General features: G+C 37.6%; 1 protein-coding gene across 8 annotated transcripts in view; it reads right to left on the reverse strand.

The window, feature by feature from the left end:
- LOC117243392 (potassium voltage-gated channel subfamily H member 6) overlaps positions 1-12,793 on the reverse strand; it is a 142,404-nt gene that overhangs the window by 95,413 nt on the left and 34,198 nt on the right. For all 8 annotated transcript variants that reach the window (XM_033510831.1, XM_033510838.1, XM_033510835.1 and 5 more), the window contains exon 3: positions 5,358-5,516. In XM_033510831.1, the coding sequence (XP_033366722.1) occupies positions 5,358-5,516 (159 nt within the window). The remainder of the gene's footprint in view (positions 1-5,357; positions 5,517-12,793) is intronic.

Consider the following 12,793-nt stretch of genomic DNA (forward strand, 5'->3'; position numbering starts at 1 on the left):
TACATATGATATATTCATAAAAGTTTTCGACAAGTGTTCAAGTACTTTCATGAGTTATATGTATTATAAAAGTGAAATAAACGTGGCTCGATCGTCCACAGACAACTCCACGTCCATTTTAATAATCAATTTCATTCCCAGGGTTGTATCCATCAGCTGATTCGCCCGTGGGGGTTGAGGGTGGATTTATCAACCCGCAGGTGGGGTGTCTATAGCTTCCTATACGGGAGTATAATATTTATTACCGGGTCAGGGTTAACTGTTAGGCGCGCCACACACGTCCAGCGACTGTTCTGCGGCGTCATCCTAAAAATAGTTTCGCGAACACTTCCAGATATAAAACGTGACCACGCGTCTCTTCCTCTTCGCGTGTCCCTCTCCTATACCCTAGTGTACTCGCGCGTGTGCTCGGAATTGCACTGAAATTGCCCGAAGAATCGGTAATGCCATTTGGACACACAGGTTTACTCTACTTGTTACAAGCGTTCTTCTGCTAAAAAATTAAAAAAGAAATTATCGTTGATGACGGATATGGGAAAAGGAAAATTGAAATACAAGTTGATGAAAGGTAGTGCAAGATTGATAAGAAATATTCATTTCCAAAGGTTGTGGATCAATCTTGTGCAGTTGTAAGCTTTTCAGGTTACTGCTGAACTTATTTAGAGTTTGGATATTCGGTCAGAAAAGACTACGCTGGCTGTTGTATTTGAGGCATTCAGGCAGGAAACATGGTGTAAGTGAACGGATCTTTAAATTGAGGGAATTGTGGCTACAGTTATATTCTGATAAGAAAATCTATATGTTCCTGAACATATTTATAGGTACTCATAAAGATTTGAAAGTCTGTGACAAACCTCTAAATAAATAAAAATAAAGAACGCTAGATAAATAAGAAAACTGCAGATTAAATAGACTATTCTAATAAAGAAGTATTGCCACACGTATCCATGAAGAGACCTGCAAAATCCGTAAGAAAAGTTTGTAGATAAATATTATCGTACATCGTTCCCCATATTTGTCTTGTCTGTTTGGTAAACACCGTACTTTTACCATTTTTCTTCACCGAGTTCCTCGATTTTCATATGAAAGAAACTATCGTCAATACGAACGAGAACAGGAAAAAGGAAATTGAAATACAAATGAAGGAAAAAGTGGTCCAAGGTTGATAAGAAAAATTCGCAAAACTCGTACCGTCTCGTTTAATCGGAAGCTTTCCTATTCGGAATTTACCGCTTAAAACTTAAACCTTGGGATGGTCAGAGACGATAACAAAAGTCGAGGCAGAGAAGGAGAGCCAGCGGATCAATTACGATTCGGCTGACTATTCGAAGGGGCCTCTCGATCGAAAACTTCAAACTTTTCTCATAAGATGATCTTGCCCTGTCTGTGAGAAAAAGTAAAGTGGGTAAAGAAATAAAGAAATAAAGAAATCCAGCAGTAAAGAAATAAAGAGATTAAGAAAATCGACTGAGATTGGCGGTTGCCCTTCGTACGTTTCGTGCGATCGAAACGTGACACGCGGAAGGACGTGTGAAAGAACAATTCGCGAGTGGCGCAGGGTATCGTTGCACGATTCATTATGCGGGCAAATCTGACCTCGATCTCCGATTGTAATAATCTTCGTCGGGTGGTAGAATGTGTGCTACATGGCCCAGTTGCCAACGGGCCGGCCCTGAATGTCGACGACGCTGTCTTATACCGATCGGTGCAGCAGAAAATAATGATCCTCCAGCTTAAAAGCCGCAGGAAACTATATGTGAACATAGCACGAAACGTTTTGGCAAGACACCGTGTCAAGCGTCCAACGTGCGTTTCCTCTTTTCTCTGTGGCTTCGTTGTCTTCTGTCAGTGATTTTAATGGCCACTGAACGATTCCAAGGAATTGCGTTCGCCTCTTGTGCACCCTCTTGCACGATTGAATCGATTCTAAGATTCTTAGTGAAATTATATATCACGGGTAGACTGTAGATTTTTATGCATTTGCGTAGAATTAAAAGCACAAGAATGCGTAGAATGTACGTAATATGTAGAAATACACAAAATACCCAAAATATTAGAGCTATGAACAAAAATCCAATGTCCAATAAATTAGATAGAAAAATTCGTGACTCGAACCGAAAATTAATAATGTGAGTGGCGAAATTGATTATCATCTAATAGTATAATGTAATTTTATATAATGTGATTTTAGATTGACATTGGAAGTTTTAAATCACTTCTGATATTATTAATACGGAAAGTGCAAATTATTAGGGTGGACAGTATTACATAGAAGCGTTGGGTGGTTTCAGGTAGTTACAGCAACAAGCACTTGTCTCGTGTTTCTGGAATTCGAACAATCGAGCGCTGAATACGCAAGCTAAAATGACACTTCCACGGGACACATATGACGCCTTGATTTAGTAATGATTGCGCTGTAGCTGCTTTACGCGTTGCAATTTGCGCGACAATTAGCTACGTAAAAAGCCTTTGAAAGCTAAGTATGTAATTGCTGTTACTTGGTTTTGAGTGCAGTTTTAAAGATAAGAATGTTTAATTAGTTCTAATTTCGTAAGTAGTGAACTTATTTCTTAATTCTTCGTCCCATATTTTTCACGATCTTTTCATCACGTGATGTATCATATAATGTAAATGTTCCATCCCGTTTTATTTAGATTTTATAATAATGATGATTAAATATCGAATGTAGAGTGTTTATTATCGGTTAATTCCGTATTTAATTAAATATGTTAAAAATTAGTAATTTTCATCGATAAGTACTAATTTAATAGTAAATAGAATTAAAAGTATAAAATATCGTTTTATACTATAAAATATCAGCAAGATTGCTGAACGTTAAACCTTCCTCCTACAAAGATAATTATTTTAATTAATTTCACTGCATTTAATTAAGTCGAGGGTGCACTAGAGGTTCCATTCGAGAAGCGCACTTTTTTCCCGGAAAAAATTGGCAAGCTAAGACACTTGTATTTCCCCGGCATTCAACCACCTGTGCTTTTAATCATCCAAAGAAGAGAGGAAGATACACGTAAAATTGATCTCCATAATTGCATCATCAAAGTATTCGCTTGCGAAACAAGACTTAAATAAACAATCTAATTTTAAGCGTTACTTTACGCAAATACGTAGATCCAAGATGTGACTAAAATTTCAACAAAGTTAGCAAATAAACCGAATAATTTTTCAAGAATAATACGAGTAAGGAAGCTATCTTATTACGAATACTATACTTTCGTAGATTCTAAAATCATTCTAGAACTGCTTACAGAGCGTAGATTCTATTGGTAAATGACCCAGGACGTAGATCCTTTTCTTAAATTAATTCAAGATACAAGAACCACCCTTAAATCGTTAGAAACTCGAGGACTCTACTTTTATATTAATTTAAAATTATAGACTGTCTTTGGATCGTCTATAAATAAATCACAATCTTAACTCAAGGCATAAAATCAAGATTCTAAACTATTCAAAATCCTCGAATCATCCTTACCATGAAAAATGGTACCGTCGAGAAATCTACTTTTATCCTAATCCAAAATTGTAAAGCTATCTTTGAATAAATCACACTCTTAAGTCCTCTTCCAGGCGTAAAATCAATCCTAAATTATTCAAGATCCTAAGATCACCTTTGAGCCACCATGAAGTCGAATCTTCTTAATCTTGGCTTAATCAAAAGTTGTCTAACAATGTTTGGATCGTGTAAACTATTATGGAATGGTAAGTTCCAATCTCAGGACGTCGTTAAGGTGTAGAAACAACTCCCAAACTTTTCGAGATTCTTCAACTACCTTTGAATGTTTCGTGAAGTGTCGAGATAGCGAAACCTCGAATGCAGACGAAAAATAAATATAGTACTTGTACCATTGAACTAATATTGTTATTAACATTTTATAAGCGACAAACTAGAAATTCCTATCTTTGTACGTGGACACAAAGTAACAGACTGTTTCGTTTGATACTTGTGAAACGACGTAACCGGTGATCGTGTGAAATTAACGTTTCAATCGAATAAAGGGAAACAAGGGGAAGCGCGAGACTTGCTCTGCGAAATTTAATTAGTCGTTGCAAAGAAAAAGAATTCGGCGCGTTGAATTCTGTCAGACAATGAAGCGACTCGGTGGTAATTTTTACAAGCACCTTTCGTACATCAGTCTGTGGCAAGGAAGGTCACAGTGCGCTCCAAGTACGCTCCTACGGACACACCCCGTGTTAACACTTAACTACGTGACCTAGTGTCCTCGACGTTGCACAACGAAGGCAATGCGAGAAAAAGAGAATGTCTGTGGAATTAAATAGGACAAACAGAGGCGTGGGTGTGACATTTTTAGCGCGATCGAACGTATTTTTATCTGTTCAACGCATTGCGTTTTCTATTAGTTTGTTCCGTATGAAGTGTTCGTTTGAAGGTCTCAGATTTTTCATTGGATTATATGAAAAAGACTACTATTGATTTCGAGTGTCATTAACGTGAGATTGAATGTCAATTAAAGCTCTTTTATTCCTCGTGTTTTTTGTTTGAAATAGGGCTGGATGTTTTTCGATATTGTTGTTGTAACGGCGCAATAAATTTGTAAGAAATTCGAGTCAGTCTCTACAACTAGTCTAAAGGCAAACATAATTTTAATGACAATACTTTGGTTATCTAAAATATAGTTTCAATAATAATATTTATATTAATACACGGCTCATTGCTTTTTTTTTCCTCTGAAATCGTTCATTCGAAACGTGCTAATTAAAAAATACAATAGCAGCTAAGTAAGCTAAGTATGATAATTGAATCGGCGCAGTGTATGCGTCACTAGTAGCTAACGTGTAATTAAACGTACTCTGAAGAAAACCAGAATCGTGTTTCGTTTAAGGAAACGAAGGAAACGAACATTTCATATGCTACAACCTAATGCATTGCAAATTAACACTAGAACTAACAGCAATGCTATAAAATTAACAGTGTTACTAATAGTACTAAAAGCAAGTAAAACAAAAGATAAAAATCATCGAAATTCACAAAAGTGCGTTATTCTAAATTTATAGAATAATTATGAAAAATTATTGGTATCGTTTAGTTTGATCACTCTGATATTTCTAATGTTAAACGGATATATTTCCAAGTCCGATTTAAACCACCTGATACAGTACCAAACTTCATAATGAGTTATTTAAGCGTTAATTTGCCAACTATTCCATAACAGGGTACGAAAAAAATATACAGCGGTAAATGCAACAACGTGAATACAAATTGGACATGAAATTTATGGAGGTTTCCGTGAAGCAAGTGATTCAAAGTGGAAAATGAGAAACGGCGAAGGGAGAGAAGGGTAAAAGAGAGAGGGGGCGGGGGAAAAAAAATTGGAACTTACAGCGTGTGACGAGCCTGTTGTTGGTCTGGCTTGGGGGCGGAATTGCAGGCTGCGGAGGTGGCTGCGAGCTCAAATCCTCGAAATTTATAATTTGCAAGCAGATGTCGTCCACCTCGCTCCTTATTAGCGCTATCACCTCGCTGCACAGAAATTTGGTGCCTGTGACAAACAAAGATTAATCCGATTAGCTCGCGCCCACGTAATACGTCTATCTTTGAAACAAACGATCTTTCAAGTTTTCTCGTTCCTACGTACAAAAACTCGTTACCAGATTGCGTATTTTTATGCAATAGCATATTTGCATTACCACAATTAAACAAATAGCATCTGTACGTGTAAAAATTTATTTTACTCGTTAAAACCTACAGCAAATACTTCAGCTTGAATATCTTTTATATTCTTGCATATTATGTACAATTTTGTACATGTTTGCACCTTTAAATCTCCCATAAACTCATAAAGATCCGTAATCTACCCATTGCTATAAACTTTCGTTGTAATAACAAGAGAGATCAGTAGTAAATGAAACGTTGAATTATTGAGGAACTAAAACAACAATTGCCCTATATTCTGTGATACCGCAATTCTCGTTTTAATACCAAGCATGCATCTTGCGACGATAGTCCATTAGAAGCAGAAACATCGCGGGATAACTGCCGGAACAACAAATATTGATTTCCAGCAACAATTTTTTGAAATGCTTCTTTATCGGTCACGTTAAATGGGAACATGGGTGTCTGGCGCGATAAATATCCACGTTTGACGTTTCGGCGAACGTCTATTAGAATCCAAGTCCGTTAAACGTCTCGTGTGTTGTTTGAAGTTAGTCATAGGATCCCACGAAGCAACCAGCGGGCAATAAAAGCTTGTATCTTCGAATAAATCGCGTCTGGATTCTATCCAAATACAGTGGCTCACAAAAGTATTCCTACACTTACCATAGGGACTTTTATATGCACACGTATATACAAATTTTTATTATGCGATGATCATGTTGAAAACACGTGAACTCAATATGAAAATATATGTACAAAGAAGTTGCAAGATATTACCGCATACCTATATTTAGTAAAAAATTTAGTGCGAATACATAGTCGCCTTAAACGTATAATGATAATTATTAAAGACGGTTCTAACGAATGCTAAGACTTACTAATATCGTAGATGAGTGGCTGTTTTGAAATTGGTAGATTGTTTAAATGTTTTAAATATTTTCCGACAGGAAAAGATGTCGATACTGAGAATCAAACTATAGAATCAATAAAGGAATGCATATTTTATGCACATAATGAGACACGACTGTCCTGTCCTGATTATATTGGTCAAATTGAAACCAATCTAAAGGTGCACATACGTACAAGCTACAAGAACACTGTATTATGGTAAATAGCTATAAATTGATCATTATGATTAAATATTTTTGCGATCTCTGTGAAATATACATATATTTGTACTTGTATCTTGTAACTTCCGTGTACGTTTTTAGGATCGTTAAAAATTTCACGTATAATTACGATAGTTGTCATTGCAATATGTAAATATCGTTATAATACTAATGAGATCTGAAAATGTTTCATATAACACACGTGATATATTCGTAAAAGATATCGACTGCAGAAATAGTGCAGGAAGTGCAGGAATACTTTTGCGGGCCACTGTATTTCTCCCAACCAACGTTACAGCTTAACATAGTCGTAATTCGAAAATTCTTTTGCAGAAGCCACGTAACATTGTAAAAGTGGGGTAACGCGATTGCACCACTTTGTTAATGTTCCATTCGGATTCGTGACGACTCGAGGAATTATCGCGCCACGTGTCACGTGCGGATAGCATAACTTGGAGAAGCAGCACTGTGCAAAGAGACTTCTGAATCAACGTGAAACACGGCGAATGTTGGACGAGTGTTCGTTCAGGGACATGAATGAAACTTGTAATGGAGTACTTGGCTACAGTGGTCGTCAGTAACTAGAAACGAATGCTGGGAATGAAGTACATGATGATAAAGGCAATACATGTAACTAATATCTCGAAACAAAAAGAAATTCCTTTTTGTCTGTTAGTCCAGAAATTTGTTGGAGAGACATTTGCTCACAAATACTCGAACATTTGTAGAACCCTTTTGTGAATATATTACGAAATTTGAACCTATTACAAAATTTTAGTGGAACTGTAACGAGGATGACACTAGTAGTAATAATGATTATAATAACCAGAGAAACGATAAAGAGGAAAATAATTTAAGATAAATAAAAGACAGGGAAGCTGCGGATTTTCATGCGTTTATATGAAATTTGGAAATGCAAGAACGCACAGAATGCATATGACATATAAAAATATTTGCAAAATATCCAAAGTAGGACGCTTGTTATAATTTTTGATACATCAAATGAATCTCCATCTCGGATGAATTTACTTTCGTAGTCGTGTCCATAAAGATAAAAATTTGCATAGAAATCCACAGTCTAGTTATAAATTACAATAATATTTCATAAATTATTGAATAAAAACGTACGTTGATTAAACAGAGTTAACAGTAGCGTGGGTATGAGCGGTAAAAGGATAACGATGAAAGTATTACGCAGTTAATAAGCGCTACGCGGAGTGATACATCTTAACGCCACGATTTTCGACAACGGAATAACCTCCCACGCGTTTGATTCGCGTCGCAAACTATTATAATTTGATGGGGTGGGGATGCAAACGTGCTCAAATAGGACTCGGCTGATTTCCTGGAAAACCAAATTGTCCTTCGAGAATGTTTTAAGCAATAAAGATATCGTATATCATATACATTTCACAGTGGTTCACGAAAATATTCGCACGTTTGTAGAAACACTATACGAATATCTTATGTACATTATACGAAATATTTCGAAATTTCATTAATACCGTATATAAGATTCGATTATCATGATTGTAGTGATGCTTGAAACTAATTTGAAAATGTACACAGAAGATGCAAGGTATTCAGTGCAAGTATACATATATTTCGCAAAGTATTTTATCTGTCAATATAAATAGGATACTAATAATAGTACGCTAATTTCTTATTAAATACATGCTGTATTCCATGAGTCACTGTACCTCACAAAACCAAAATCCAAATCCAAAAACGCAATCCGCACGAGATTTCCAATCTAAGCACCAAACTATCGGTTGAAACGCGAATCACGGTCGGTTTCCAATCACGAGAACGAGTATCCTATATCGAACGAGTGTAAAAAGCTTCTTCGCGGCATTTGTGGCCAGCGTCAAGGTCACGGAAGCCCGTAACCGCGAGAACACGATTAACTACGACTACGACGAGCGACTTGGTGGCTTTTGTCGCGAGCTCTACGAGCGCAACTAATTAGGCAGCGTGTGTTTACGAGTCAAGGTACGTTGGACTCGGTCCAAAAGGGCTCGACAAAAGGAAAGTGTGTCCCGTGTGTCGACCAGAAGAGCGTGGCCAGGCATTCGGATTGCCGATTCGGACAGGCCTGCTTGCGCAACCGGCCGGTGTGCCGAGATGGAAAACACACACCCTGGCACGCCGTGAGCGTAATCGGTCGGATAAGCGTGCCAAGAGTGCCACAGGCCACCTGGATCCTCGTCGTTGAACGTCATCGATGTGGAACGTCAACGATGATGAGTCTAGTACCGTGAGGATTCGCCATTGCGAAATCGTGATCGGCCACTTGCTCGAGAACGACATGAATTATGGATGGAGCTTCAACTTGTTTGATTCTAGACGCTTCTTCGACCATCGATGAAAAACTAAATAGAGAAAGATCGTTCGAAATAGAGCTGATACTTTTTTAAATGGGTAAAAATGAAGTTTAAGAATTGGTTGGATATTTCGAAATTCTGTGGGTGAAGCGTCTCTTCGATCTTTATGAATATATCGAACCAACCTTTATGAATATATCAGTATACTAATGAGTGAATAAAGGAATATTTCTTCAAGCGAATAGAGAAGCAGCAAGGAGAATGTTTAAGAGTTGGCTGGATTCTTAGAAATTGTGAATGTTGCATCTCTTCGGCTATTGATGGGTGAATGGAAATAGACTTGTTTACGTTTAAAAGGGTGAAAGTAGAATGTTCAAAATCTAAGGGATGATTGGATTAAAAAAAAAAAATTATGGATACGGCGTCTTTTCGACCACCGACGAATGAATAGAGAAAGATTATTTTAAGTATGACAGATTGAGAGTAGAATGTTTAAGAGTTGGTTGCGCTTTTAGGCAGTTTTTAGATGGTTGCAAAGGGCAGAGAAATAATGGTTTGGCTGTGCAGCAGGCGAGGAAATATTACATAATCCCTTGTGAGGCGGTGACTGGAAGACTCGATAACCGGTTGCAATGTTGGAACAGTATCAATGGAACTGTTTGATCTTTTCATTAAATCTTTCGTAGGGGTATACCTATGTACTCGGAACTTATAGCATTGCTTTAAGACGTCTATTTATATTTTATCAATTATGGTCATGGCCTTCACAAAACATACGACGATACATTTTTTAATTTCTTTCAAATTTTAGCAAAATAAACGCGATAATCGTTTGCCACTTAACGTTAATGAAATTTTAATAAGTTTTATACAAACTAGAAATTATATATCCACAATTTCATACTCAAAAAATGATATATATGCAATGATTTTCTACATTAAGTACTCAAATATCGTCATGTGTCACTGTATGTATTCCAGCCGATTACACGGCTAATCCAGCAGGATAATACATTCAGGATGTTTAACGAGAGAGAAAATAGAATACGTTTAATGACAGGTGGAAGATGATAAAATTCAGCGATCAATTAGAGAGACATTCTCGGTTCGGCCAAACCGCTCCTCGTGTCTAGATAGCGGCTAATATGTGCAATACGTGTGGTTTCTTCGGCAACGTCACAGCAAGCTGTCCTATCGATCCATTGCTGGCTTTCTTTCTCTGTTACACTTTTCCTCTCGCTTCCCCTTTGTCCCTGTGGAATTACGCACGCAGACGGGTCACGCACAGCTGGCTTGTCAGATCCAACTGAAATGCGAGCATGCGAGGAAGAAACACTGTGTAAAACAGCCCTCGGCGGGCCAGGTTGCGCCTTTCACATTTTCTCGCTCCATTTTTCATGCGGCTTGCGTTACTGACTGCCGCCTGTTAAACTTTCACGTCGTCAGAAATTCACCCTGAAAAGGAACAACCCTCCAAATCTCCTGACACTTTGCTCTCTTTTTTGTAGCTTAATTAAGCACGTTTGAATGAAGAGCGAGAGATAATGTGTGGAAGTCGAATCAATGCAACCTTTTTGGAAGAATTTCACTAAAGCGACTTAAATGTTGTTTTGTTAAGGTGAAAGAGATGTACTAAAATAGTAGATGCTTCATAGGAATTCGTTATATGTATTAGGTGCAAAAAATATTCCATCACTTGGAGAAAACATAATAGTTCACGATGGTGCTGGAAATTATTCCATTCTCAAATTATGTCATTAATTCTATTTAATTTCGTAATTAATTATGCAAATTGAAATTGGAATACCGAATAGTTGAAGCCGATCGTATAAATATAGAAATTTCTATTAATTATTTAGGCTCTGCACAGGACACGTAACAATTCTGAACTAATGATTGAATATAACAATTCCAAACTATAGCGTAAGTATTCGAGAACAGAGCCTTGATTCGGTGATTAAGATTCAAATCCCCTAATTAACTAGATTTTCGTATTTGATCGAAAGACAGAATTTGGAGATTTTTAACTTTCATTAAGTTCTCAATGCAATCACAAACAGAAAAGTCGTTGTTCATTCAACCTTGAATTGATAACTATCAACTGGTTGAAGAATACACCTCGTTAAGCTATAAACAGACGAAGGGACGAACTTCTTTATGACAACTTTAATTATAATGAACGAAGTACGCTTACACGAGGTGACGAGGTGACGAGGATACTTGCTTTGTTCCGAGTTCATTACTTTTTGCTTGCTCAAGCTCCAGGTCGCTTCAAAGCAGGAGCAAAAAAAGGAGGAAACGACTCACTGAATGTTAAACAAATTCTACTATTAAATTCAACATCATCCATAGAAGCTCTCACAAAAAGAAAGAAGGAAACAATATAAGAAACCGAAAAAGATAGTAAGGAACCATAAGAGTAGCTCTGTTTGTTCGCCTTCTTGATTCCAGAAATTGAACCTGAAAAGAAGTCGAAAGGGGAACAAGTAACCAGTGAAAATTCCAGTGGTACTCCGACTTAATTGAAACGTCAGTCTGTATAAACAAGAGAGAGTGAGAGAATGAGAGAGAGAGGAGAGAGAGAGAGAGATGGTTGGGAGAAAAGGCTTCGTTTGACGGCGTGAAACGTTCGTTTTCACGGCTTACCGTGAAACGAACGCTCCTCCTCGTCACTTCTCTCCGCGTCGAGTCCGCGCATAGGAAGTCGCGGAATAAATGGCGGCGTGCCAACGATTTTTCTTCATGAAAATTCAAGATGCGGTTTAAAGGATCACGTGCCGTTAGGCGACCAATGCTAAGAACACTTGCTTTGTTTCGGTCGAGTAGTCCGGGGGTCTCGTTAGGTCCTCGTGGTTCCACGGCTTTTAAACCAACGACGAGACGGAGAAGGACGCTGTGGATGAGTCGAGACCTGTTTCTACGAAAGCAGGAGTAAAAAGAAATGGCAAAAAAATAGAGAGAAAGGCAAAGATAGAGCTGAGAAATGAGAAAGGGATGCGCAAGCAACAAGGGTGAACGCACGCTGCATTCATTCAGCGCAACGTCCTTGTCGAGAGAATGAGGCAAAGCATAAGAGAGACACAGACGATGCTCTTTCAGTGGAGCCTGCATCGTCTTCCCTTGGAAAAAAGTACCAATAATCCCTCCGCTGGATAAAACACTTGGTCGATCGATTTTTTTAAAAGCTCCTGGCTTTCGATAAACCCTCGGTTTTATAGAAATGGTTATTATTACGGGGAGACACTGGAAGGCTCTTTAAATTTCTATTTTATCTTGGAATGACCGGGAGAAATATTAACACTGAATCTACTGGTCTGTAATACGTACTTAAATTTTCTATATATGTATATGTGAGTCAATTCAAATGATATTAATGAAAATATATTTGTCTATATAACCTTATCTAGAATTAGGTAAAAATCAATATTAACTTTGACAGAAATCAACTGTATGTTTTAAGTAACTGTTGAAAAAGAAAGTCTGAAATTCGTCATTCTCGCGGGCTCGCTAGTTCTACCGTAGAATTTTAAAGTGACGAAGTTAGTAATAAATTCGCATATCGAAGCTTTATGATGAACAATAGCGTAACGGTGGCTGAGTGTGTAACTGTTTTGTGATGACTGCGCCCCAAAGAGTGAAAGAGTCCGATGGTCCGTGTTTATTTCAAGACCAGCGGACATTAATAAACTCGTATTGATACTTCTAATGTCCTCGCGATACACACGTTT

This window comes from Bombus vosnesenskii, unplaced genomic scaffold, assembly GCF_011952255.1.
Source record: "Bombus vosnesenskii isolate JDL3184/JDL3185 unplaced genomic scaffold, Bvos_JDL3184-5_v1.1 scf7180000013265, whole genome shotgun sequence".
In the NCBI taxonomy this organism is placed as follows: domain Eukaryota; kingdom Metazoa; phylum Arthropoda; class Insecta; order Hymenoptera; family Apidae; genus Bombus; species Bombus vosnesenskii.